This window comes from Bos grunniens, chromosome 1, assembly GCF_055505025.1.
Source record: "Bos grunniens cultivar Pamir isolate PY7600 chromosome 1, Bosgru_T2T1.0, whole genome shotgun sequence".
In the NCBI taxonomy this organism is placed as follows: domain Eukaryota; kingdom Metazoa; phylum Chordata; class Mammalia; order Artiodactyla; family Bovidae; genus Bos; species Bos grunniens.
In genome coordinates this window covers 8,003,431-8,031,184 of record NC_141165.1, presented here as the reverse complement: position 1 = coordinate 8,031,184, position 27,754 = coordinate 8,003,431, and the positions used below count along the sequence as shown (strand labels likewise).

Here is a 27,754-nt window from a genome sequence, read left to right as displayed (position 1 = left end):
ACATAGGCTAAAAATCACTTACGTTTACAGCAGGAGGACCTGAGAGTTTTGAAAACACAGAAGTAATTTATTATTTTTTGAAAGGGACATCTTAGAAAGAGCTTCAAAAACAAACATTTGCAGGAAAATCTCTTCTTATTTATTATTATTCATATCAGGGCCAATATTTACATAATGATTTATAGTTCACAAAGTATTAGAAAGAATCCTCCTTTTAAAATGAGAGAACACGGAATTCCCTGGAGGTCCAGTTAGGTTAGGACTCTGGGCTTCCACTGCAGGGGGCACAAGTTCAATCCCTGGTCGGGGAACTAAGATCCCACATTCGCGGTGTGGCCAAAATAAATAAAGAAAACAAAAGAACAAGTTCAGAGAGGTTAAGTAAACCACCCAAGTCCTGCCTCTGGGAGGCAGTGGGAATGCCCCCGTTCACTGTCTCTGCAATCACTCTCTTTCCCTGTTGCTATTGTTACTGTATTAAGGTCACCAGTCCCTTCTTGAAAATCCAGGCTCACAGGACTTTGCCTGTACCGTGCTCCTCTGCAAGAAAATGAAAATGTCCCCAGTGACTAATGCGAACAGAATGTCACGGTGCAGCTAACAGGGAAGGTATCCTGGGCATCCTTTCGACTCCACGGCAGCGACTTCACCATCGGGTGTGACGGGCAGGCAAGGGCGGCTCTCACATCCTAGGGTTGATTCCGCGAGGTCTCCCGGGCCTTCTGCTCGGGACAGGCCCCCATCCCTGGCAGTCAGAATGAACGTACCTGCCAAGTTAGGCCTCTGTCTCATATACACCTGCGACCCTGTCGGCTCAGACCCCTGGAATGCTGACCTTGGAGCCTCCACTCTACTTGCCCAGCTGGAAAGCACATAGCCCAGGAACGTACTCCTGTGTCTAGTGCCCACCGTGAATTCTTGCCTTCCTCTTAAGCCTCTCGGGCTGGGTGACCTGGAACGAACTGTCGGTTCCCTTTTGGTTCCAGGAGAGGCCCAGCCACATCTTCTGGGGAGCAAACTCCCCGCTGCACTCCCAGGGGCCCCGCCTACCTGGTCTTTCTCACAAAGCGAGTCAGAAGTCCCTCGATACTGACCCACTTTTCTGAACGCCCTCATATGGGGCTCAGGGAGCCCCTTCACCGCTGGGTTTCTGACTCTCCCGCTCAGACCCCCTCCCAGTCTGCAGGAAGCCTGCGTCCACCGTCCACCGTGGGAGGGACAGGAAGGCCGGAAGCAGATGGCGACCAGCCCAGAGTGAAGTGGATTCCTCCTGCCTTTAACCATTTCCTGGTTCCAGCTGCTTGCCTGCCTGAACCAGCTTTTGCTGTTTCGCAATTCCATGGTGGAGTCATGCTTCCAAAAGCATTGACTTGGCTCCCAGTATATGCTAAGCACTGGGGGGTCAAAAAAAAAAAAAAAGACAAGTGAGCTAGGTCTCTGCCCTTAAAGGACTTCCTTTCCTCTTGGCAGATGGAAAAGGAAACCTACAAGGGAAGTGCAAGAAGAGAAATGCTTTGATGTCAGGAGGAGAGCTTCTGGGGGGAGAACGCTGTTCTGGGGGCCTCTCTTGGGAAAGCTTGTGCCAAGGAGGCCTGAGGGATCAGCTCATGAAAGGACTGGGTGACAGACTGAGGGCGAGGAATGTTATCCCCAAAGCAGTGAGAGTACTTTAGGCTTTTGACAGCGATAGGAACCTGAATTTGAGAAACTGTCCTCTATAGGCCCGAGAAAGAGGGTGAAGGAGGAACAAGCCCAGAAGCTGGGAGGGGCTTTTAGTCTTTATTTCATTCTTTTCTGTTCAGTTTGAATTTTCAAACCATATGCTTGAATTGTTTTTATTTATTCATTTAAAAGTTTGTATTTATTTGGCTACACTGGGTCTTAGTTGTGGCACGCCAGACCTTCCATCTTTGTTGCAGCATATGGGTCTTTTAGCTGCGGCATGCAGGACTAAGTTCGCTGACCAAGAATCGAACCTGGGCCCCCTGCATTGGGAGTGTGGAATCTTAGTGACTGCACCAGCAGGGAAGTCTCTTGGATTGTTTTTATTTTTAAAATTAACAGTCATTATAATGGGATTAGTGGCTCCTTCTGTCTTATTCTTTACATACTTTGTGTTATAGATTTAAAAAGGAAACATAATAAATAGTTTTTGCTTTTAAAACTCTGAAGGTGCTTTCAGATGAGGGAAAGGATAGGCATGTTTGTTGCCCGTCACGAATATTTTTAGTGCTTGACCGTGCCCTTAAGCTGCTAACAGCACAAGCAGGTGGAAGGCTGTTATTTTTGCATTTGGAATATAGAAGCTAAAAATTTTGTCTGATGAACATGACCTAATTTATAGTTTTTCATACTGGAGGTACTTGAGGTGAGCTGTGGACCGTGTAGGAACACTGGTCTGAGAAACATTGATAAACTAAAACTAGCTCCATGGTAATCACTAACATTACTGTATCTCTTCAGTGGAATTTTCTTCTTCCAACTTTGCCGACTGCAACAATCTTTCCCCTGGCACTAGAGAAATTCTATCCATTTTAAGACCGGAAGAGACCGTTTCCCTCTTCTATACAAATCATTAGACAGTTTCCCCTAAAGTTTTACGATTGCCAAAAACCTCGTATAGGGTGGAGGAAAATAGGAAGAAAATAGGAAGAAAATTTCAGAAGATCATCACTTATTTAAAAATACAAAACAGGGTCTTCCCTGGTGGTCCAGTGGTTAAGACTTTGCCTTCCAAAGGAGGGCATGCAGATTCAATCCCTGATTGGGAGCTAAGAGCTCAAAATGGTCCACATCAAAAAATCTTTAAATAAAATAAAAATACAAAACAATATTTACAAAAAAAAACCCCAAAATAGTATTTACGATACACCAGATATAGGACTAGTGATACAAAGATGAAAATGTAGGATCCTTGTCCTAAAAGCACTTATAGTTTAGAAACAGACATGCAAATACAATATGATAAAGTAATACCACTGCTACATACACAAAAAGTATGTTTTGCTTTCAACTGAAGCAAACAGAAAAATATCAGTAAGTGGACATGCAAAAAAATACTGTAGGAATATTAAAGGATGTTCACCACATATTAATACCTACATTAAGATGCTGACAAAATAGCCAAAATTCTCAAAAACTGTTGAACTAATGAACCACTGAAGTAAATGGCCTCTGTAGATTTCCAAACCTCTTACCTAATTTTTAATTCCATGTACTTAATTGTCTTTCACAGTTTCATTAGGGCATTTTTCCTCAACCTGTTAATTTTGAGGAAGGTATTATATATGTATGTATATGTGTGTGTATATATTTGTATGCATATATTGGATTGAGAGTCCCTTGGATTGCAAAGAGATCAAACCAGTCAATCCTAAAAGATATCACCCCTGAATATTAACTGGAAGGACTGATGCTGAAGCTGAAGCTCCGATACTTTGGCCACCTGATGCAAAAAGACTCATTGGAAAAGACTTTGATCCTAGGAAAGATTGAAGGCAAAAGGAGAAGGGGACAGCAGAGAATGAGATGGTTAGACAGCATCACTGACTCAGTGGACATGAATTTAAGCAAACTCCAGGAGATAGTGGAGGACAGAGGAGCCTGGCGTGCTATAGTCCACCGGGTTACAAAGAGTCAGCCATAATTTAGGGACCGAACAACAGCAAACAACATACACAAGTGTATTTCTTTTCAAGTTTGGCCAAAATGCAGCAAAATACCATTTCAAGATATCCTCAAACAGTGCAAATACCCAGTTTAATCCATAATTTCACATTCAACCTTTATCTTGATGTCACAGAATACAAAAATGCTCATGATAATTCATGAAATAATATTGGCAAACCTTCTTTTTTTTAAAACAAAACAAAACATTATTTATTTGGTTGCTTTGGGTCTTGTTGCACCATGTAGGCTTAGTCCTGAGGCACGTGGGATCTTAGCTCCCCAACCAGGGTTTGAATCTGGTTCCCTGCGTTGCAAGGTGCTCTTAACCACTGGACCACTGGGGAAGTCCCTGGTAAACATTCTTACAAATGTCTAAAGGAATATTGGATTGTCCTCCTGTTTAAAAATGGCAACATTGGAACCACATCTGGGATAAAATAACCTTGTAGGCAACTTTATGGTGCTAGGAGAATGGCAGTAGAGCACTTGGTCCAGGGGTTAAGAGGAGGCAGGGATGCTGAGGGCAGGGAGGTGGAGCGCAGGGAAGAGGGCTGGGCTCCATCCACTAGAAAGATGGCCACAGACAAATTGACTGGGGTGATGGAAGTCTGGTGCTGATCATATACTAGCTTGAAGTGAAGTGAAGTGAAGTGAAAGTCGCTCAGTTGTGTCTGACTCTTTTTGACCCCATGGACAGTAGTCCATGGAATTCTCCAGGCCAGAATACTAGAGCGGGTAGCCTTTCCCTTCTCCAGGGGATCTTCCCAACCCAGGGATCGAACCCAGGTCTCCTGCGTGGCAGGTGGACTCTTTACCAGCCGAACCACCAGGGAAGCCCAAGAATACTGGGGTGGGTAGCCTATTCCTTCTCCAGTGGATCTTCCCAGTGCAGGAATCGAACCGGGGTCTCCTGCATTGCAGGTGGATTCCTTACCGGCTGAGATACCAGGGAATCCTTGATACCTCTGCAAAAACCCAATCTCCAAATAACCCTGGATTATTTTGGCGTACTGCAAAGTAACATAGGCTTTGCAGTTACACACGAGTTTTATGTTTAAAAAATATTTATTTTTAAAACATTTGGCTGCACCAGGTCTTAGTTGAGGTGTGCAGAGTCTTTTTATTATATATATTATTTATTTTATTTTTCATTGTCCTCGTTCTTCACTGCTTTATGAGAGCTTTCTCTAGTTGCGGCCAGCGGGGGCTACTCTTCCTTGCGGAGCACGGGCTTCTTCTTGCGGTGGCTTCTCCTGCTGAAGCCCACTCCTGCTGTGTGGGCTTCAGTAGTTCAGAGTGTGTGGGCTCCCAAGTTTTAGAGCACCGGCTCAGGAGTTGTGGTACTTGGGCTTTAGTTCCTCCACAGCATGTGGGAGCTTCCTGGATCAGGGGTCAAACCCATGTCCTCTGCATTGGCAGGTGAATTCTTATTCAGTTACCACCAGGGAAGTCCTACACATGAGTTTAAATCTTGACTTTACCTCTTACTGGTGGTGTGACCTTGGGCAAGTTACTTAATTATTCAGGACTTGTTTTCTCACGGGTATAATGGGGATGTCACATTGTTGAGGCTTGTTGTTGTTCAGTCACTAAGTCGTGTCCAACTTTTTGAGATCCCATGGACTGCAGCACGCCAGGCTCACCTGTCCTTCACCATCTCCCAGAATGTGCTCAAAACACATCCATTGAGTCAGTGATGCCATCCAACCACCTCATCCTCTGTTGTCCCCTTCTCCTCCTGCCTTCAATCTTTCCCAGCAACAGGGTCTTTTCCAATGAGTCGGCTCCTCAAGTCAGGTGGCCAAAGTATTGGAGCTTCAGCTTCAACATCAGGTCTTCCAATGAATATTCAGGGTTGATTTCCTTTAGGATTGACTGGTTTGATCTCCTTGCAGTCCAAAGTACTCCCTAGAATGTGCTGGTAACTTGCAGGCTGTTACTATCTGTGATTTGAGGGTCTTTACCTTTAGAGGTTATCTTCTATGGATACATAGATTTGTAATACATCTGGCAGTGGAGGTGACAGGAAGATTCTCAGATGAGAGCAAGGATTTAATCACCAAACCTGGTCAAGACTAAACTGGCGTGTATACCTGAATCCTTCCTGCCTACATGTGTTCACTTGTTTGGGATCAACATAATTAACAGGTTGCTTTTAGGTGAAGCCTGTATAAAACCATTTTACAGCATTCCAACCTGGACATGACAGTTTATTGATCTGTGTTGTGTAACGCAGTCATACTGGGAGAAGGAGGGAGTGGGATGGGGAACAGAGAGGGTGCAGCCTTCTGGGTACGAAGACCAGCAATGCCTTTTATCACTGAAGGACTGTAAACTCAAAACTCTGCCTCACCCTGATAATCTTCCAGGTGGACTTGACAAAAGCCAAGGGCAAGTTTCTTGGGACATTGTCATATACTTTTCAGTTATCTAGAAGATTAATTAGGCAAGTTTCCTTCATTACCAGCAATAAAAAATTGATTCCTATTTAATGCTGAAGGTTGCAAATGCTTAAGTGCTCTGATAGAAGTGAAACTGTGGGGAACTGGTGGGGGTGGGGAGAGGGGCAAAGAGAAGCAGGAGACCGGGATTTGGTTGCAGGGTGGATTGGCCACCTCATTCAAAACAATCAAGTTGAATGTGAACTTTAATTACGTTAGCAGGTCAATTTTTGAAAAAGCCAGTGCTCCAAAAGAACTTTTGATAGTCATAGCAACTTTTGATATCATGAGAATCAGTCTGAAGTAACCTATTTGCCTACTTTTCGTCTAATTTAGTCTTGGATTGTGCTAACTTGAATGGGTGCCTTAGTATACTGCTGCTGCTGCTGCTGCTAAGTCGCTTCAGTCGTATCTGACTCTGTGCGACCCCATAGACGGCAGCCCATCAGGCTTCCCTGTCCCTGGGATTCTCCAGGCAAGAACACTGGAGTGGGTTGCCAGTTCCTTCTCCAATGCATGAAAGTAAAAAGTCAAAGTGAAGTCACTCAGTCGTGTCCCACCCTCAGCAAACCCATGGACTGCAGCCTACCAGGCTCTTCCGTCCATGGGATTTTCGAGGCAGAAGTACTGGAGTGGGGTGCCGTTGTCTTCTAATAACTGCAGGAGAGTAATATTTGTGGAAAAAAAAAAAAAACTTGTCTTTCCTCCAGTCACAGAGAATAGAAACTAATATTTATTACAGAGCTGTTCTTTTCTCACCCCGTCCCATTTGTACTAAAAGTATTTTTTATTTTTAATTGGGAGTATAGTTGATTTACAATGCTTAGTTCCAGTTGAACAGCAAAGCAAGTCAGTTATACATAAACACATATCCACTCTTCTTGTAAGATTCTTTCCCCATATAGGCCATTGGTTTGTTTCTCTTTCCGCCTAGGATTCTATCTCCTTGCCACTGTACTTGTGAACAGCAAAAGAAAAAAAAAAAATGGATATGAACACTATCATCCAAGATGGCAAAATCCAGCTTAGAAATAAATTGCTGGACTTGGGTAAAATACTATGTACGGTATCCTTTTTTAGCACAATATCAAGTGCCACTTTACTAGCATTGGTACAAAATACGTTTTTTTAGCCAGTGATTGCCTGCTAATTACAAAGTAGCCAGTACAGCATGGCTACTAATATACCTAGGTTTTAAGGCCTGGGGGCGGGGAGGGGGGGGGGGTTTTCACACTTCGCAATATTTAGCCAGGCGGAAGGGACAGACAGAATAAAGAGAAAGAAAGGCCAGAATATTAATAAAGAATTGTGGACGAATTGAGAATCTGGAAACTGAGCTGTTGTGTGAAAGAGATAATGAAGGAGTTGAAAGAGGATACAGTGATCGCTTTGAGCAGATTAATTTTCGGGGCATTCCGATGGGGAAGGAAGGCTGCGCCCTGAAAGGGATGGGGGGTGAGGGGTGGGTTTGAAATCCGTGGGAAAGCCTGGAGTGCTTATGATGGCTCCGTCCGTCATTTCTGAACGCCGGCGCCGCCGCTGCAAAGATCGAGCGCCAGGGTTTAAGCAAGGCGTCGGCCGCAGGGGCATCCCGGAACCGGGGCGAAGCGTCCGGAATTCCTGAGATGTCTGAAGCGCGGAGGCGGCCTCTTCCCCACCCCCCGCCGCCGCCGCCGCCGCCGCAGCCTCCGTGGGCATCTTTTCCTGCGAGGGGGGCACGCGAGTCCATCCGAGCGCAGCCTGAGCCCGCGGGCAGGCGCGGCCGACGGCTCGCTCCCCGGGGATGCAGGTGAGCAGCCCCAGCCCCAGGAACGCGGGGGGCGGGGGGCGACCCGGGTCCTCCCCGCCCCCTCCCCCACCCAGGCGCAGGCGGGGCTGCACGCGCGCGACGCGGAAGCGCCGGCGGCGCGCAGGCCGGGCACGCGCCCGCGCGTTCCCGGGACCGCAGTCGGCGCGGGCGCGGAGCGCGGGGCGGGGCGCGGCCGGGCGGCCCGGAAAGCGGCGGGCGCTCGCGCACAGGCCGGGCCGCCGCCTCGGTCCCCGCCCGCCCTGCCTTCCTCTTCCCCTTCCCTCCCCTCAGCCCGGCCGTCTCCCCTCCGTTCCCTCCCCCGAGCGAATCACGCGCCCTCCTCTGACACGCGTAGCGAGCTCCGAATTTATCCTTCACGTGACCTGAGGGGGGTTGGGTGGTTGGTCGGTCGGGGACGGAGGCGGGGGTGGGGTGGGGGAACGCAGGGAAAAGGAGGGAAACGGAATCTGCCGTTGCCCGAGCAACAGGCCCCGCCCCCCGGCTTGGGGCCGGGGGTGGTGGGAGGAGGACGTCAGCACGTCAGCCGCGGGGGGGGGGGGGTTGCGTTTTGATTGACAGTTGCTATAGCGACCGGGTCGGTCCGTCGCCATTTTGTTGGTTGGGTTTTTTTTTAAACCCTTTCGCTTCCCGCCCGAATAATAATAAAAAGCCCCATTGGAGTGAGGCGGGGGTGGCGGCGGCGAGAGCGGCAGGGGGATCCGGGGAGACTGCTGCCGTCGCTGCTGCTGATCGCGGCCCAGGTCGGGCTCAGGAGAGCGGACACCCCGAGCGGGGGGTGCGGGCGCCGCCGCCGCCGCCGCCGCTGCTTGTGCTGCTGTTCCTGCTGCTGCTGTTGGTGCCGCTGCCGCCGCCGCCGCCGCCGCCGCCGGCGAGCGGGCGGGACCGGTGTGAGTGTGAGAGAGTGTGTGTGTGTGTGTGTGTGTGTGTGTGTAAGGGAGCGTGTGCGAGGGTGCGTGCGCGCGTGTGTGTGTGAGAGTGTGAGTGTGTGTCCGTCTGTCCGTGCGGGGACTCGGGGGCGGGCGGTTCGGGCTCTCCTGGCTGAGGAGCCGCCGCCGCCGCCGCCGCCGCTCGGGCCCCGGCGCTCCTCGCTGCGCAGCTTTGGAGCGCGCGCCATTTTGTGAGATTTACAAAATCCACCTCGGGGAAAAAGAAGCCGCCGCTGCTGGCGGCCGCGACTGGGCGCCCGGCCTCGCCGCCGCCGCCGCCCTCCGCGCCGGGCCGGGCCGGGCCGCGCGGCCCCCGCCGCGCCGCGGGGCTCGGGGTCCGGGGACTGCGGTATTTGCCGGGGAGGGGGGCTGCCGCCTCCCCGGCCTCCACACACACCCCCGCCCCACCGGGCGCAGTTCGGACCCGCGAGCCGGGCAGCGAGACCTGAGGAGGCTGCGGCTCGGAGGCCGCGGAGCCGGGAGCGCCGGGGGCGGAGAGAGAGGCGGCCGGGGCGGCGCTGGCGGCGGAGGCCGCGGCGGGGGCGCAGCGGCGGCGGCGGCGGGAAGCCGGCGGCAGAGACTCACCGGAGGGAACGGCGCGAGCGCCCCGCCATCGTCCCGGTGAGTGTCCGGCCGCGGCCCCGCCCGGCGCCCGGCGGCCCGGCTTCCCTCCCTGCGGCCTGTAGCCGGGGCCCGCGCCGAGGCCGGTCGGGCGGAGGGAGGGACCTGCCATTTTAGGAGGAGGCGCCGCGGCTCGAGGTCGGCCGGCCGCCCGCCCGGGGTCGGGGCGGGGGGGAAAGGGAGGGCGGGCGGGAAGGCGCCCGACAGGCCTCGGTCCCGGAGGAGAGGCGGGCGCGAGCGGAGGGAAAGTTGCGGAGGGCTGGGGGTGCCGGGGCGAGGCCTCCCGGGAGCCGGGGCCTGGGGGCCGGGAGAAAGCGCCAGACCTTTTGCCTGGTCGCCCGAGCGCAGGGGAGGAGGGTGTCTTCCTCCTCCTCCTCTTCCTCCTCATCCTCTTCCCCCAGCTCCTCCCTCGTCCCTCCTCTCGGTCCCCACCAGTGTGGGAACAGCGGCCGCGGTCCTCCGCAAGGACAATGCCACGGGTTACAGGGGAGACGGGGCTTCCCCCGGCCGCCGGGCGAGGCGCCGGGGAAGGTCGGGGAGCAGGGTTCCCCCCGCGCGGCCCTCCGGGTTGCGTGCTCGCGGAGCCCGGGCCCTCGGCCTGCTCGGAAGTTGTGCGCGTGAGAGCCCGGCCGCTCGACGTCGGAGGGCTGCTGACCCGCGCAGCATAGCCCTTGGAGGGTGCCGAAGGGCCGCGGATGCGTAAATTAATAATCGAGACCTGGGTGTAGGCAACAAAACTCGCCGGAGTCTTATTTATAGACTTAGATCTGCTGGAGCTGGCTGAAGAAGCTTCACGCTGGGCGGAAAGGCCTCCCCTCGCCCCGCTTCCCCGGTCCGAAATAGTTAAAAATGGGACAGAATTAGTGAGTGATTCCGAAGACTTTGGCTGAGTCTGTCGTCCAAAACCCCTGGATGATGTGAATCTTGGTAATCTAGGTGCAGTACTTGAGCGCCAGCGCCATTTGTTTCTTGAATTCGGCCCAGGTTGTCAGGAAATACACCCTTTATAACATTGTTTTCGCTCCCGAGTTAAAAGATTAGGATCGTGTATTAATAACTCTCTTAACCTTCAGGTAGAAACTGTTACCCATTTCACAGATGAGGAAACTGAGCGGTGACTCATCCAAGGTCATACAGCTGGGACTCCTGAAGCCGGGAGTCTGTAGCCAGCCGGGGCTTTTAATCACCAGCTTATACCTTGTTATTAGAAGTACTGGCACATTTTGGAGCTGTTTGGTTGTAATGACTCAGGGTTGTATCCACGTATAGTGTTGGCGTGGAATTAACTTTTGTGGTTTGCAGAAGCGGAAAGGAGAGAATAAAGCGAGGCCCTCTTAATGAAACTAATTTGTTAGCTCCCCCCCATCCCCCCAACTCTGAAGAAAACTGTGTAGACAATTTTTGAATGGAAGGAATTAAAAAGTATTCTGTTCTGCGTTTGGTTCCTCACACTTAATTTTAATTATAGTCATCACTTAAGTATTGAGTCATAAGAAAGTTTTGTGCAAAGTTATTTTTGGTTATTTTTTGTCTTTGGGTACTTAGATTTTCCCTGAGAGTCCTTACACATTACATATACGAAGTATTTAAGAATGGATATACGTAATACTTCGATTTGGGGGGCGTTTAAATAATTCAGTGGGGTTACCTTTAGCTTTGTAAATTTCCCACTTCTTGATTAGTTACTTTAAGGATAATGTTTTTTTCTGATATACATATGAGACTAGAACTAAAATTTCATGTGGTAAAATTTTAAACTGAAGAAGATAGTTTCAAGGAAACAGTTATGAAAAAAGTTTACTCAAGTTGAATTAAGATTTTAATAGACGTAGGACTTACACTTAAAGTGCCCCATTGGTTTTGGAGGATTTGGTTTGAGTAGCTACAGTGTTTATGGTGGCTGTCCAAATTCATTTAGACTTCAAACCTTGCCAGAAAGTTAAGGAGTTCTGTCGGTGTCTACACCAGATTATAAAACTGAGTACAGAAACTTCCTAAGAGGCATAAGCTCAGAAATTAAGTCTCCTAGAAAGAAGAATCCCCTCTCTTTCTGTAAAGCGAAGGCTTTCCTTTGAAATCTAAAAAAGATTAAGGATTTGAGTAGAATTTAGTGAAGTGGATGGTCGTTATTGGTAGGGGTAGGAGATGGACTGTGAAATCTAGTGAGATCTTTGTTTTTGTTCAGGATATGGAATTTAGGTTTAGGATCTTAAATTTCTTTTAAAGCCGTTTTGGTGGGACTTACTGGAAACGTCACACACATACATAACTGTGCCCTAGGTATTCAGACGTTTAGTCCAGCCTTGAAAATATTCCATTGTAATGCAGTGTCTTGTTTGGGAATGTAGATTTTAAAAAAAAGGCAAACACAACCTTGGGTTAGAATTTTTTCCCCCACTAGAATATTGTCTGATGTCTGCCCCTGAGTTTTATTTATGGGGAGTTTTTGTGTTTATGGTTTAGAGATGTGGGATTGGGGAGTGGTAAGTGCAGCAACTGGTATTTAGAGAGTTTACATAGGTTTTTATAGCCCCACGATTATCTGTGAAAGCAAAATTGAAGATAACTTGTTATAATGCATGATTAGTGTGACCTTTGGCATACATTTTGTTTTGAAACTATACAAAGAAAGGAGATGCTAATTTATATGGAATCTTGGCTACTACTTGAAAACAAAAACAAGCAAAAGAAATAGCTTAGAAGTTTGGGATGCTCAGGGATGTTTTCGTGTGTGTGTTTATGGTTGGCATCTATATAGTCATGGGGAGAAAATTTGAATGGAAATAACTTTATTGTGAGTGAGAAGAGAATTGCCTTATGCATGCTGTTAAAAACTAGCTCAATAGAGGAGGGGACTTCATTTGTGACTTTCTTCTTTGTCATAAGGTGTGTGTCAAATTTTCTTTGCTTTAGCATTTGCTTTCTCTTGTTTCAAAGAGCTTTCACATTTCTTAGACCCACACCCCCACACCCCCACACCCAAGCAGTTTCTCTTTTCATCGCCTGAGAAAAAACTTTAAACGTGTGAACTCAACAGAACCCCCAAACTTCCAGAGTCTTTATGAAGAGATTGACTCTTCTCTCCCCAGAATTCTATTAGTTTTAGAATTTTGTTGTATTCCTATCAGTAATTTAAACTGTGAGCTAAGAGTCACTAGTTCCTGTTGAGTTTTTTGGTGGTTTTACCTCCAGATACTTATTTGTATTTTCTATTTAGAAGTAAAGATACTTCTTGAAACTATCAAACATGAGCCCCTGAAACTTGACACTAACATTGCCCAAAGTGAAGCATGTGACTTTATTACTTTTGTATGAGCACCTTACTTATACACAGTGGTTATGCTTTTTAAAAGACTTCTTACTATATATTATTTTGGCCACTGGGCAATGTTTTGATGGTTAGAGAAATTACGATAATTCATAACCCAAAGCTGGCACAGTTTTGGATTAAAATTTTGGGGAGGGGAGGTTATAATTTGTGTTTAATTACTTGGGAAAATCATCAAATTATTTTAAATTACCTAAAATTTCTCCCCAGTTGCCCCTAAATAAAGAAATCATTCAAAATCTTGCCTTATATCAGTGTTACAATGTAAAGCTAGAGCTGTAAAGTTTACCGTTGGTTATGTGAAAGTGAAATGTTGACTTCACATGACTAATTAATTTAAGGTTCTTATTAGGTAATTACGGACAAGTCTCATCTCCTAACCTAGTGGCTGCTGGTCTTAGTTTCATTTTTTGGTATATGAAAACAAAATGACTTGGAATACAGCATTGTATAAACCAGCCAGACGTTCGAAATAAGTTATGCTTTAACTTTGAAAACCTTCTTCCAGAGTTGCATAGTGAGATAGAATTCCTCATTGGAGATAACTTACAATACATTGAACATCTAAAATAATGTGGTTCCTTGTAGGCATACATTTTGCTGATATAGAACCATTTAGGCTTCTTAGCAATTGATTTTTCTCTCAGAGCTATGCACCCTCTCTTCTAGAAGGTGACTTTTTAAAAAGTTTGTAATACTGTGAAAGTTTTGCTTGTTTTAATTTTTTATTGTTTGATGGACATGTGCCCATATCTGATATGTGATGCGTAATAGTTTAAAATGTATCTATACTCTTGATGAGTTATTTTTCATTTTATTGCCCCATAATTTAATTGCTTGTTTAAGTTGCTTTTGTGGAGAGGTGCTTAGTGAACTGGTTTAACATGGAATGAAACTGGTTTTAGCATCAATTCTATTTTAAATAACATCCCTGTTCATTAAATAGGTCTCTTTGTTTCTCTATATAAAGTTTTTACTGACAAGAGTTGATTTTTTGTTTTGTTTTGTTTTCTGGATATTTGTGGTTAAGGTTGGCATTTTAGCACTTGCATTTGGGTAAGGAGATGCTCAAACGTGAGATCTACTCCAAATCTGCTTTTTGCAGAGGTAGAGATAGCGGCTGAGGAAGCATGGTAACTGGAGAGCGTGTTGTCCTGTGAAGCGGTACCAGGCAGAGCCACCAGAGTCGGGCAGGTCTGGATTCTGAACCAGTCCCGCCCCTCACGGGCAATGTGGACTTAAGGCACAGTGGTTTTGCTTAATATCAGTTTCTTCATCTGTAAGATGGGTTGGTGATCCTTACCATGGGGTGCTTGTGAAGACTGAGATAACAGACATGCATTTCTTAATTGTCTTCTCCCTCCTTTCCTCTTCACTGATACCCATCCTCACGGTCTCAACATAAATGCTACTTCTTTCCCCAAACTTGGTTCTAAGTAAGATTCCTTGGCCATGCGTTCTTACCAATGGCTTTTTTTTTTGACAGCCCTGACTAAAAGTAACCATACAATTATTCATAGGTATGCATATGTATGGGCTTCCATGGTAGCTCAGTTGGTAAAGAATCTGCCTGCAATGCAGGAGACCTGGGTTTGATCCCTGGGTTGGGAAGATCCCCTGGAGGAGGGCATGGCAATGTACTGCAGAATCCTTGCCTGGAGAATTTCATGGACAGAGGAGCCTGGGGGGCTGCAGTCCATGGTGTCGCAAAGAGGCGGACATGATTGAGCGACTAAGCACTGCACAGCATGCATATGTACGTGTATTCTTTTACTGTCCGTCTCTGCCTCGTGCCGTTAGACTGTAAGGTCTGTCTGGACGGGAGTATCCGTACCTCCAGTGCCTGTAGCGCCAGTGCTGGGCGCAGAGCAGGAGTAGAGGAGCGTGCGTGTGCACAGAGGGGTGGTGAGGAACCTGATGCTGAAGCCCAGGCCTGAGCGCCGCTTCTTGCTTGCGCAGTCTTGGGCAGAATGGCTTCAGAGCTTTAGAATCCTGGGTGCTGACCGTGCGTAAGCCCTCGCTGCCCTTGCCAGGATTTGAAAAATGTGAAATGAGATACTCTAATGAGATGCTTCGCAAAAGTGTAAAATGCCGTATAAATGTAAGTTGGTACAGTAGCAATAATTTCAGTAATGAGGTTACCCAAGACTTTATAGAGTTTCAGCTTTACTGAGTTGGTAAGTAGCTATTATGTAGTATTTATTAGTAACTTAAACTTTCTGTATGCATTAGTTAGAACACAAGATTGGGCCCATGTTCTGCCTATAGTGGCTTAAGTGCTGAGTTTCTTTCTTTCTCACATGAGTCGTCTAAGGCTGATGTGGCAGCTCCAAGATACAGGGGACCTCGGGTCCTTCTGTTGCTTTCCTGTGTATAACGGGACCCCATGGCCCCTGCAGTTCAAGACAGCTCGCCACCATGTTCACGGTCCAGGAACAGGATGGGGGCGAGAACAACCCTTCTTTAAAGACGAACCTGGAAATTGCATACGTGACTTGTTCACACCTGTTGGTCGGAACTTCGTCAGGTGGCCACATGTAGCTGCAAAGGAGGCTGGGATATGTGGTCATCAGTAGGGTGGCTGATTGTCTGCCTGAAAATCTGTTTTTACTGATGAATAGGAGAATGGGGATTATGAAGCATTGCCTGTCACTCTTTTAAGATGTTTTGGAAGAAACTTAACAGAGATGAACTTGGGAAAGACAACTTATTGCACTAATTAATGTTTATATTCCATATTTGCTCATTAATCATTTGAACTATGGTGTGTAACTTGAAATAGACTATCAGTACTTAGTATATGCAATATGTACATACGTAGTCAGATTAGAGTCAATGTAACTAAACTGACAGTAGTGAAGGGATTTGGAGTCTCATATCACATTATTTTATTGAAGGTATTTTTTGATAGAAACATGATTCTCGATTGCTATAACTGTTATACGTAAACAGTATTTGAAGCCTAGGCCTTTGGATTTAGTTTTAGCAGTCGCATGGACCATTTTGTGTGTATTTGTGTACATAACCTCAGCAAGCAATACTAGGAGAGTGTGATTCAGTATTGCAGGATCTTGTCAGGTTTTCAGTAAGTGCTTGGGTCACTGAAATTGTAACGATTATAGCAGTGATATTTAAACATTTACTGTCCAGTGTCTTGCTCTTTTTTTCCTGTGGGTTTGACAGAAGAGGAAGGTCTAGGATTCCTTTGAACTAGCCTATAATTAGGTCAAGTAGAGACCTGAGGAGCTGATGAGCCTCAGATAGTTTTCAGGAGAACTTGTCAGAGTTGTGGGACTCCCCAGCCCGAGACTCGTCTTCTGAAGGTTTGGTGATGTGCTGGGATCCATTGTCTTAATTGGGCCTGCAAATGTCCCTGATGCAGTAGAAACATTTTGAGAAACATTGACATAGTTCATTTCTCATCTTAGAGGAGGAAATGGATGCAAAGAAATGAAATGACTTACCAGTGCCTCAGAGTAAGCAGGTCGGGGGGTGGGGGCTAGCGCATGTTTTCCTGACTCTTGGTTCTTTGTTCTTTCCCCAGAAGAGAGGAAGGAGAAGAGTACAACTGCATTTTTTATTTTATAGGAAGATCTGTCATTCAAATATGTTGCTATTTATGTGTGAGCTCATTGCTATTGAATGGTTGGCTCACTTCACTGTCTTCTGAGCCTCTTAGAAAAATACTGTGAGTTGGTCCAACAAATATTTAAAGGTGGAAAGTTGAGGTTTTAAGTCAAGAATCATTAGTGTCGGTGCGTTAGGGTAGATGAAAGGGAGGTGTGGGTTTGGCATGATCAGAAGGAGCAAAAGCAGGCCATGTCCTCAGATCATTCCTTTCCTTTTCAGCTGATTCGCTTGCCATTCTCACTGTGGAATTCATACTGTAGATTAAGACAAGAGCTGGATCCCCTAATTTAAAATGGAAGTGTTCCTAGGGAAATAGCCTTCATCTGTTATCAGGTTAACACTTCATCAATTAGCTGCTGTCATTTTGAACGCTGGAGATGAGCACCCACACTAATAAAAGAGCTTTTGGGCAGAGGAGGGAGGTTGGGGCGCAGTGCCCTTGTCCAAGGAGAGTGACGGGCCTGTTGAGAAGCGTCTGTTTGTGGTGCGGCCCTGGCACGGTGCTCACAGGCTTCTCTGGTGGCCGAGGTTGGAGCATTGGGCTGGCCCTTGCTGGCCAGTCAGCGCTGGTCTTGGGACCATGGATAATTTGTTGAGGCCCTCTGGGCTGACTGAATGCGTGGTCATTGGAGTAGGAGTGTCCTCCTAGCGCTTTCTCATCTGTTTAGGACTCCTATTTGAGCAGTCCCATATCAGACTTCAAAGGTATTATTTTGATCTGGGGAATTTTAGTTTTTAAAGATCAACGAGTTTTTTATTTTCATGATTAAAAAAAAGATCCAGCCCTATAGAATGAATGGTGTCACCCACCCCCAGCCCTCCCCGTCTGTGCTCCATAAGTAACAGCTATTTAGTTTTTCCTACCAGAAATGTTATATACGTATATATGTAAACTGTATATATAAACATTTGGTATATACATAGGTGTTACAAAACATGGGGCAGCAGAGGATGAGATGGTTGGATGGCATCACTGACTCAATGGGCTTAGATTTGAGCAAATTTCGGGATATAGTGGAGGACGAAGGAGCCTGGCGTGCTGCAGATCATGGGTTTGCAAAGAGTTAGCGACTGAACAACAACAAATGACAAAATGGTATGTTTAGTGTGATCCCGAGTTTTTTTTGAAGTGCGACATTGTGTATGTGTACACTCTATGTACTTAAAAAACAAATGGGGTCTTGCTAAGCATGCAGTTTTGCAACCTAAATGTCTTGCTCTATCTTGGAAATACTCCTGTGTCAGGTGGTAGAGTTTCCCTGTATTTTTTTTTAATGGTTGGGAAGTATTTGATGTTATGGATGCAACACAATTGAGTCAATCTCCATTAGAGAGAATTTAATTTTCCCCCCTATTTTTAGAAGTTTAAAAAAAATATATTTTGTTTATTTTTGGCTGCTGTTGGGTCTTGGTTGCGGCTTGCAGACTTTCTCTCGTTGCAGGGGCTACTCTTCGTTGCTCCAGGGCAAATGGAATCTTCCTGGCCCAGGGACTGAACCCATGTCCCCTGCATTGGCAGGCGGATTCTTAACCACTAGACCCCCAGGGAAGCCCATACTTTTGCTATTTTTAAATAATGCTGCAGTGTGCATCCTTGTACATGTAACTTTTTTGTCAGTGTCAGCCAGAGGATACGTATTTATAAGAGGGATTGCTGGTGCACCAGGTATATGCGTGTATGAGTGTGTTTTGCCAGCTGTCTTCCGAAAAGTAGCACCAATTTATACTTCAGTAGCAGTGTCTAAGAATGTGTAGTTGCCCAAATCTCAAAAACACTGGCATTATTCAAGTTTTAAATCTTTTGTTAATTTAATAGGTGAATGGAGCAGTCTACTTGTTTGAATTTGTACTTCTTGATGAGAGAATTTGAGCATCTTATGGTGTACTATAAGTCTTACACTTTAACAAAATATTCATTCTTCGATACTTAGTTAAAATTGTTTTGTGATGTTTCTGTATTCTGTTGAATGAAAAACGATGTTCTTATAAATTGTAAATGCTTTGATAAATTGTAAAAGGTGAGTCTTGTTCCTCTTCAACTGAGGATACTTTTGCCTGTCCTCTGTAACATATGTGAATTGTGGTGGTAGAGGCTTTCACTACAAAAATGAGTAAGGTTTGGTGACCTCAGCTATTAAGTGTTGAAATAGTTGTGTGTATACCAGCAAAATTAGGACAAAGAAGACCATGACTGCTAACAGTTAGTGGATTCTTAACCACTGGGCCACCAGGGAAGTCCTGACACAGGACTCCAGGTTTGGGAGATAGAAAGGAGAGAATTCCACTTTGGTGGCAGTATAGTGAAGCTCTTGAGGAGTCGAATGATGGGCTTGATGGGAACAGTTGAGAATATTTCCTAGTAAGGCCCGGAGGGGACAGTGGAAGAACAGAGGAGAGAGTTGTTGTAGGTCAGTCCTTCTGTTAGTGGCGGGTGGAAATACCGTGCTGTTCATTTGCTTGGTCCTGTCCGACTCTTCGTGATCCCGTGGACGGCAGCACACCAGGCCTCCTTGTCCATCACCAATTCCTGGAGTTTACCCAAACTCATGTCCATTGAGTCGGTGATGCCATCCAACCACTTTATCCTCTGTCGTCCCCTTCTCCTCCCGCCTTCAATCTTTCCCAGCATCAGGGTCTTTTCCAGTGAGTCAGTTCTTTGCATCAGGTGGCCAAAGTGTTGAAGTTTCAGCTTCAATATCAGTCCTTTCAATGAATATTCAGGACTGATCTCCTTTAGGATGGACTGGTTGGATTTCCTTGCAGTCCAAGGGACTCTCAAGAGTCTTCTCTGACACCACAGTTAAAAGCATCAAATCTTTGACTCTCAGCTTTCTTTATGGTCCAAGTCTCAGATCCATACATGACTCCTGGAAAAACCATAGCTTTGACTAGACGGACCTTTGTTGACAGGTAGAAATAATGTAGTGCCATTAAAAATGAGCTGCAAAATGGGGCAGTGGGGGAAGGCAGCGTTGGCAGCGGTGATTCTGGAGAGGAAGCGAGGAAGCGGTGTCCCAGCTCACAGGCTGAGAAGTGTGGAGTAGTTAAACGTGTGTGTTCAATTTATTCTGAGTGGCTTGGTATTTTCCTGAAAAATACCACATTTATTCTGTTACTTTTGCGTATGTTCTTATTGGGAGACCAATCATCTGAAAATCGTTTATCTTGTGAGGTGGATAGAGCTATTACTGCGTGCCTGTTGGGCGCCACACGTGGCCCTAGGGCCGGGGATCAGTGCCCGCACCGTGTGCGCCGGGATGCAGTTAGCTCTCACGGGGGCTTACGGACTCAGTCTAGGGCAGACGGGCATTTTCATTAAAGGGAGCACAGTTTATGAAACGGAATGAGATTCAGTGGTGCTTTTTGAAGGTCAAAAATTTTGTCTACTTTTAAAAGTCCCTTTGACAGTTTAAGTTTAACTTTATTTGGTATAAGTAGGACTCCTGTCTTAAAGACAAATACTGTCTGCTGAAAAATTTGTTCTTATTTGATCATTTCCCCTTGAAAAAGAACAGTTGTCACCACAGTGGTGTGTTTTACTTCATCTTTACATCGAACACATTTATTTTTGGTACACATTACTTCTGTGGTACAAAATATTGTTTCATTAAAGTTTTCCAAAACAGCAATGGTAGTAAAATTATTAGGATCCCAGCATATTTTGCAATCTGATTTCACTTTTTGAATTTCCCTATAATGGTTCTGTGGTACTGTTCAAAATGTCAGTAAAACTAGGAAAACTTACCTAGGAATTGGCCTGAAGGCCCATCGTTACTCAGCAGTATTGGAATCAGCTATGCAAAGGGGAGAATTTGAAGACAAGTTTTAGGATTCATGGGATATGTGTTTGAAGGCTATTTGCTGAATAAGATATAAACGTTTGAAATAAAGGATATGGGCATATAGGAAAGGTCAAGAAATAAAATTCAATAGAATGGATAGGAATGAAAGAGGGATTTGAGCAAATGGATGAGCAAGAATTCTTAGTACTTAAATCCCCCCCACCCCGCAAACCTCTTGAGTAATTTGTTGTCACTTCCAGGGTGAAGACCACACTCAGGACCCGCTGTCTGGATGACCTGGCTCCAGCTGACTTAGGCAGTCTTGTCTCCCATGCCTTGGGATCTGTGTCTTTGGATGTCTGCTTCTGGGCCAGCCATCATCCCTTTTCTTTTCTGTAACTTCTTTTTCTCCTTCATTTTCAGTTCAGTTATCACTCTTGTCAGGGAAAGCAGACCCCCCGCCCCAGTCACCTCTTCTTTTTTAATAACTCATGTTTCCCTGTCCTTTTCTTTCACATGTTTATCACAGTTGGTAATTCTTTTTAGTGCTTGTTTTATTCATCCCCTCCAGAGAGCAGGGGCCGTGGTGTTTTGCACACCTCTGCCCCCTGCCGCCCCTGGCGATCGAGGGCATTAGCAAGTCTGCCATATATGGCGAGTACTAAAAACAGTGAACCACATTTTGATGTTGGTCTCCAGGACTGAATGATTGCATAGGGGAATGTGCATTTGGACTAAGAGTTGAACAGGGAATGTAGGAGCCTTTAAAAAAAAAAAAAAGTGATCCTTTTAAAAGATTAGATTGGGACATTATGTAGCCAGTAAAAAGACCAAGTTACTTACTCATGGCTTAGTTTAACAAGTGTGTATGAAGTATCAACACCTACTAGCTCTTAGAAACTTGGCATTGTATGATGGAGTGGAAGGATGTTGCCCTGTTCATTAAAGGAGTACATCGTTTTAGTAGTTTATTGAAGTAGATACAGTCCTTAGTGGTCATTTGGAGTGATCACTTGGAGTTTTATATTGTGGCGGGAACCAACCTGGCTCTTTATAATATTTAGCCAGCAGAGTGCGGTTCATTCAGCACTTAGATCTAGAAGGTCAGTCCAGTATCAACAGGAGGTGTCAGGTTCACATTTAAAATCAGCGCTAGCTTTGCTGTCGTTTAAAAAGTGAGGGAAAGGTGAAGCAAGTCGTTGGTTTGGACACTTTTTGGCTTTGCTTTTCCCTCACAGAACAAGAATGATTGAGGGAAAGTTGATTGGATGGAGGGATTTTCAAAAGAATTGACTCTTGTAGTTAGAAAACTGTCGAGGCCTTTGATCTTGTCAGGTGAATCATCTTTTTAAAAGCTTAAAGGGGATTTGCTTTAAAGTAGTTCTGAAATCTTTCTCAGTGACTAGTTTCTGTGGTAAGTATTTAGAAAAGCAACTATTCAGATTTTATTTTTTGGCTCTTTGGGCCCATGCCAGTCCCTTGGGACATAGTTGTGACTCACAGGACGTACGTGGTACCTGCCCTCTTGAAGCTCTTCAATAGAGTTAGAGCTCATTAAAGAGAACTCTAATAAAAGAAAACATGGCTTGATGCCTCCAGCCAGCCAGCCATCCCATTGTTCATCTATTTATGTATTCCTTGAACTTAGTTTTGGTGGCGACATGTCTTTAAGCTTCTTGTTGCTTTATTTCTGGTTACATAGCGACTAATCTGCAATGCAGGGAAGTAAATTTGCTTAAGGTTAATCATAGTATTTAATAAAAAACCCAGTGAACAGTCAAAGGCCCTGAAGTTAAACATTGAGAGAGAAAAGAAGAAGGAACATAGGACTTCTGTAACCCGTTACTTGAGATAGATAAAAGTTCTGGTACGCTGACGGCTGGACGGCATCACTGATGCAATGAACATGAGCTTGGGCAAACTCCGGGGATAGTGAGGGTCAGGGAGGCCTAGTGTGCTGCAGTAAGAGTTAGGCACGACTGGGCGACTGAACAGCAGCACAAGTAGGGACTGAGGAGGATAACGGTTGTTATAATTCCAGTGCAGGATAGAAACTCAGGTCTTCACCTTGTTGACATTGACAGACTTTTAAAAAAGATGTTCATGTAAGCCAGTGAGTTTCTTCTATTAAAAAGTAAGCTTCTGTTTGATGGTAACAGTTCAGTTCAGTCACTTAGTCGAGTCTGCCTCTTTGCGACCCCATGGACTGCAGCACGCCAGGCTTCCCTGTCCATCTCCAACTCCCGGAGTTTACTCCAACTCATGTCCATTGAGTTGGTGATGCCATCCAGCCATCTCATCCTCTGTCGTCCCCTTCTCCTCCTGCCCTCAATCTTTTCCAGCATCAGGGTCTTTTCCAATGAGTCAGCTCTTCGAATCAGGTGGCCGAAGTATTGGAGTTTCAGCTTCAGCATCAGTCCTTCGTATGAATATTCAGGACTGATTTCCTTTAGAATGGGTGGATCTCCTTGCAGTCCAAGGGACTCTCAAGAGTCTTCTCCAACACCACAGTTCAGAAGCATCAATTCTTCAGCGCTCAGTTTTCTTTAGTCAAACTCTCCCATCCATACATGACTGCCAGAATAGTAGCTACTATTAATTGATTTCCTGCTATGGGCCAGACACTGTACAGATTCATTATTAGTTATTTTAATATTAGCACTAGCACTGGCAGGTGGTTAGTAATATCTGTTTCTAAGTTAAAAAACTGCGATGCAGGGAAGTAAATTTGCTTAAGGTTAATCATAGTATTTTGCATATGCTGCTTCTAGCTAATAAAAAATCCAGTGAACAGTTAAAGGCCCTAAAGTTAAATAAACGTTTAGAGAGAAAAGAAGAAGGAACGTAGAGCTTCTGTAACGTGTTAATTGGAGAGCTAGATAAAAGTTGTGGTATGCTGGGATTCATACTTCGTGCCCCTAGTTCATGAGCCTTTCAGATGATAAACCAGAGCATCTGATAGCTTTCTACATTTAGGGAATTCTTTACCTTAAGAATCTCGGTGAGAGGGAGGTAGATGTCTTCCATTGTGAAAGGCAGTCGCTCACTTTCTCTGCATTTTTGGGACTTAGAATGCCCTCATATGACCTGGGGCCTCCATTCCACCACCTGAGAAGCGGGTGATTTGCAGAAGCAGGCCGTTTGCAGAGTCCGTGTCTGCATAGAAGGGGGATGGCCGAGCTGTCTCTTCTGGAGGCCGTCAGCAACAGATCCAGTCCTGGCACTTCGTTCCCGTGTTCGTGGTGTCTCTGCAAGTCACAGGGACCGAATCCTGTGTTGTCTCCACTGGACCAGATCTTTGGTTTGCCTTTTGGGTGTTCTTGACTACATGGCCTTCCAGCCTGGCCCTCCTGGGGTTTTCTGTGAGTTGCCTAATATGCTTTAATAACTTCCTTTTCAGTTTCAACAAAGCCAGAGTTAGTTTCTTTTGTTTGCAACTACAACCTTTACTGAGATGGTGCCAGTTTCGATAATAGACGATTTGAAGGAACTCTCTAGAGTCAGAGTCATCTGTGTCTAGATTAGAATTTACTAACTAGAAGAGTTCACAGTATGTAGTAAGTGAAATACTCGTAAAACATTTTGGTTATTGATTTAGTGATTTTACTGAATCCGAGCGCTTATTCGCAGCCAGGGTATGTTCTGGGTGTTGGATATTCAGGGTGACGGTGAGATCCCTGTGCTCACAGAGCTTAAGTTCTCTTGTGAAGTGTAGAGTAAGCAAGAAAACAGCTAACATACTGACCAAGAGCGATAGATACTGTGAAAAAGTAAAGATGGGGTGAAGTGATAACGGGGCTTCCCTGATGGTTCAGGGGGTAAAGAATCTTGTCTGCAATGCAGGAGACACAGGAGATGCAGGTTATAACCCAGGGTTGGGAAGATGCCCTGGAGGAGGAACTAGCAACCTGGTCCAGTATTCTTGCCTGGAGAATTCCATGAACTAGAGGAGCCTGATGGGCTACATACAGTCCATGGGGTCGCAAAGAGTTGGACACAGCTGAGCGACTAACACATTCTAAGTTATAATGATGTATGTGTGTATGTTTAGGGATGGCATCTGATAAAATGTTTGCTTAAAAATTACTGTCAGAAGTCTTGACTTATGCTTTTTACTGTGGGGCAGTAACTTTCTGAATTTACCCTCCCAGCGTAAACAGCTAGGAAACTGGACAAAATCCATGGAACAACTGTTTTTGGATATTAAACAATAGGCAGTGCCTAACTACGATGCCTAACAGATGGGAAACAAACGCCGTGAGCCCTGTGTTGGTCCAGCTTTCTGCCAGGAGGCAGTCTTCAGATCTCGTTGCAGGGATGTGCATGTGTTCTCAGTCGTGTCTGACTCTACGACCCCGTGGACTGTATCCTCCCTGGCTCCTCTGTCCACGGGATTTCCCGGCAAGAATACTGGAGTGGGTTGCCATTTCTTCCTCCAGGGGATTTCCCGACCCAGGGACCCATCCCGCATCCATTGTGTTGGCAGGTGGATTCTTCACCACTGAGCCATCGAAGGAGATCCCAGATAAAGCCCACAAGTTGAGGAAAGAAAGACTGGAGTTGAGGGAGGCCAGAATGGTTCTGTTGGGAGGAGCAGAGTTCCGAAAGAAGGTAGGCACGCAGAGGAAGAGTTCCGTAGTCTTAGTGAGCTCCGTAAATGCTGACTGAAGGCCGGTCTGTGGGACTGCAGGTGCAGAGGGCTGGCTGTGAGTTTATACTTGGGGATTTGACTGTCGGGGGTGGGGGGGGGGGTCAGCACTTCTCACTGCTCTGTTGTTCAAGGGTCGCCAGTAATTTGAAAGGAATGTAATTGCTTATCCTTACAGAGGCCAACACTCTTTAAAGAAATGTAAAGAAACCCAGCACTCAACAATGTAAAAATGTCCAGTATCCAAACAAAAATTGCTGAATATGTGAAGATGTAGGTTAATGTGACTTATAATTGGGGTATCAGTAAATTGAAACCAGCGTAGAATTGACAGATGTTAGAATTAATGGGCAAGGACATGAAAGCAGTTGTTGTGCTCCATCTATTCAAACAGTTAGAAATTATGAGAGATATAAAAAGACCCATGTCAAACTTTTAGAGGCAACAGCTAATGTGTGGAATGAGAAATACATTGGATGGCATTAATGGCAGATTAGACATTCCAGAAGAGAGGATTAGTAAACTTGAAGACAGAAGACTCAGTAGAAACAAATGATAGAGACAATGGAATTAGCAAACAAGGTTATTAAAATGGTTATTAAAATGCAGGGTCAAATGTCAAATCACTGTGTTGTACACCTGAAACTAATATATTTCATGTCAAATATACCTCAGTGAAAAATACAGTAAAGCACAGGGGCAGATTGTGGTCAATGTTGACATTTTGGTACATGAATTTTTTCCAAAAAAGAGCAAATTGTGACTGCTAATCTGAAGTTGGCTTGTTGTGTAGTTGAGTAGTTGAAAATTATTATTTCAGCAAAGCACCAAGATATGGCAGAAGAACTTTATTGTGCAACAGTGTGCTCATTATTTATTACTTGATCTGTAACAATATTACCATAAAGCTAGAAACTGAAAGCATGCTTTTATGGCCTCACAGTGTCTGTGGGTCAGATGTACGGGCACAGCTTAGCGTAGTTGGGTCTCAGGACAGTGGTCAGAAGGTTGACAGGGCTGTGGTCTCATCTCAGGCTTCCCTGGGGAAAGGTCTCCTCTGTGCTCGTTTGACTGGTGCAAGCGTTCAGTGCCCTCTGTGGTGTTGGGCTGAGGGCTGCAGTTTCTTGCTGCCTGCTGGCAGGCACCCACCCTCAGTTCCTTGGGGTGTTGTCCTTTCCCATGGTGCCTCTTAACTTGCTCCAATACAGGGAAGGAGCAAGTCTGCACAGTAGACAGCTGCATGGTCCCCTGCATCGTGACCACAGAAGCGCCGTCCTTTGCCCTTGCCTGTGCGCTCTCGGTTAACAGCAAGTCATGGGTCTTGACTCAAGGGAAGGGCCCGGCAGCAGGAGGCTGTGTGGCGGGAGCCACCTTGGAGTGTGTCCATGCTGGGCGGTAGAGAGCGGTGGAGAGTGCGTTTCCTGGAGTCTGCGCCAGGCACCTGGCTTTGAATCCCAACCCTGGAAGCGTCTCTGAGCCGCAGTTTCCCTGCAGGGATAGTCTCTGCCTACTGTTGACAGTGTGTGAAAAGGGCGAATGCTTGTCTTCAGTTAAATTCTTTCTTTATTCTACTGTTTGTTCTCAACAGATCAGATCTTCAGTCTCTTTTTGCTTCCTGTGAAATTTTTTTTAAGTATTTATTTTTAGTTTTAACATGCAAATAATCAAAATTGAATGCCTACTGAAAGGCTTGTGAAGAAAAGCCTGTCCCTGGGAACAGCCCTCCTTAGTCCTAGTCCTGCCCCCTAGAGCTGTGCTTCCTGCTTTTGGATGCTAGTGCTGAGACCACGACCCAAACTGGCTTCCGGGTAACTCACAGTTGGAAGTCCAGAGCTGGGTGGATTCTTCAGCTAATTGGTTTTGTGGCTTCCCTGGTGGCTCAGACAGTAAAGGGTCTGCCTACAATGCGGGAGACCCAGGTTCCATCCCTGGGTTGGGAAGATTTCCTGGAGAAGGCAATGGCAACCCACTTCAGTACCCTTGCCTGGAAAATTCCATGGACGGAGGAGCCTGGTAGGCTACAGTCCATGGGTCACAAAGAGTTGGACACGACTGAGTGACTCCAATGTCAATGTCATGTCAATGTCAATGACTTCAGGGTTTCCATCTCCCCTTTTAGTCTTTGGCCGGCTACATCCTCAGTAAGATGCAGGAGTTTCAGAGTAGTACCCAGGTACAACAATGTCTAGAGAAGGAAAATTATCTTTCGTGTAGCTGTATGAGAATGTGGAAACTTGCCTAGAAACACTGGCAGACCTACCTCCTGGCTTACAGGCCTGTTTCTGAAACACTCACTAGAAAGGGAAATGGAATGACATTTGGACCAGTTGGACACACGTGTGGAACTGAGCGCTTTCCCTGAGCATGTGCCTAAATGGGTGAGTGTGCAAAAGAGTTCTGGACAAAATTGACTTAGGTTACAGCGGAAAAAGGGGGAAATTGGAGGCTGGGTGGGTAACTCTGACCCTACTCTGGTATTTTACATAAGATTTAAGATGTTATCTGTTGATTTTCTGTTGAGGTGTGTGTGCTCAGTCTTGTCTGACTCTGCGAACCCATGGACTGTAGCTTGCCAGGCTCCTCTGTCGATGGAATTCTCTAGGCAAGAATACTGGAGTGGGTTGTTCATTTGTTTTAAGATAGACGACTATTTAATTTAAAACCACCTGTCTTAGACGTCTTCCATCTATCCGTTGTAGTTACATGTATATTTTCATTCAGTGTATTCAGTATAGTAGTATGATTATGTAAGTCTTGTTCACCATGGAGGCAAATTGTATACTATGATTACATTTCCCTCCTTGTATAATTTTGCTTTTCCTGTTTCGTTTTCCTCCTATGGTTTTGTTTTGCGTTGTTTTCTAGGTCTTTGTGTTTAAGTTTCCCCATACCTTCTAAT

At 45.8% G+C, this 27,754-nt stretch overlaps 2 protein-coding genes across 17 annotated transcripts in view; one reads left to right on the top strand and one right to left on the bottom strand.

The window, feature by feature from the left end:
- Window positions 1-26,602, bottom strand: part of LOC147378910 (uncharacterized) — a 32,908-nt gene extending 6,306 nt beyond the window's left edge. Inside the window, exon 1 of one of the 2 annotated variants that reach the window (XM_086404390.1) lies at window positions 1,051-26,602. In XM_086404390.1, the coding sequence (XP_086260516.1) occupies window positions 8,668-9,855 (1,188 nt within the window). In that variant the 5' untranslated portion in view covers window positions 9,856-26,602 and the 3' untranslated portion in view covers window positions 1,051-8,667. The remainder of the gene's footprint in view (window positions 1-1,050) is intronic. The other variant, XM_086404477.1, reaches the window with a different exon arrangement.
- Window positions 7,774-27,754, top strand: part of DYRK1A (dual specificity tyrosine phosphorylation regulated kinase 1A) — a 144,664-nt gene continuing 124,683 nt past the window's right edge. For 2 of the 15 annotated variants that reach the window (XM_086403975.1, XM_086403595.1), the window contains exon 1: window positions 7,774-7,899. The gene's annotated coding sequence lies outside the window, so the exon portion shown is untranslated. The other 13 variants (XM_086403684.1, XM_086403453.1, XM_086404212.1 and 10 more) reach the window with 10 other exon arrangements.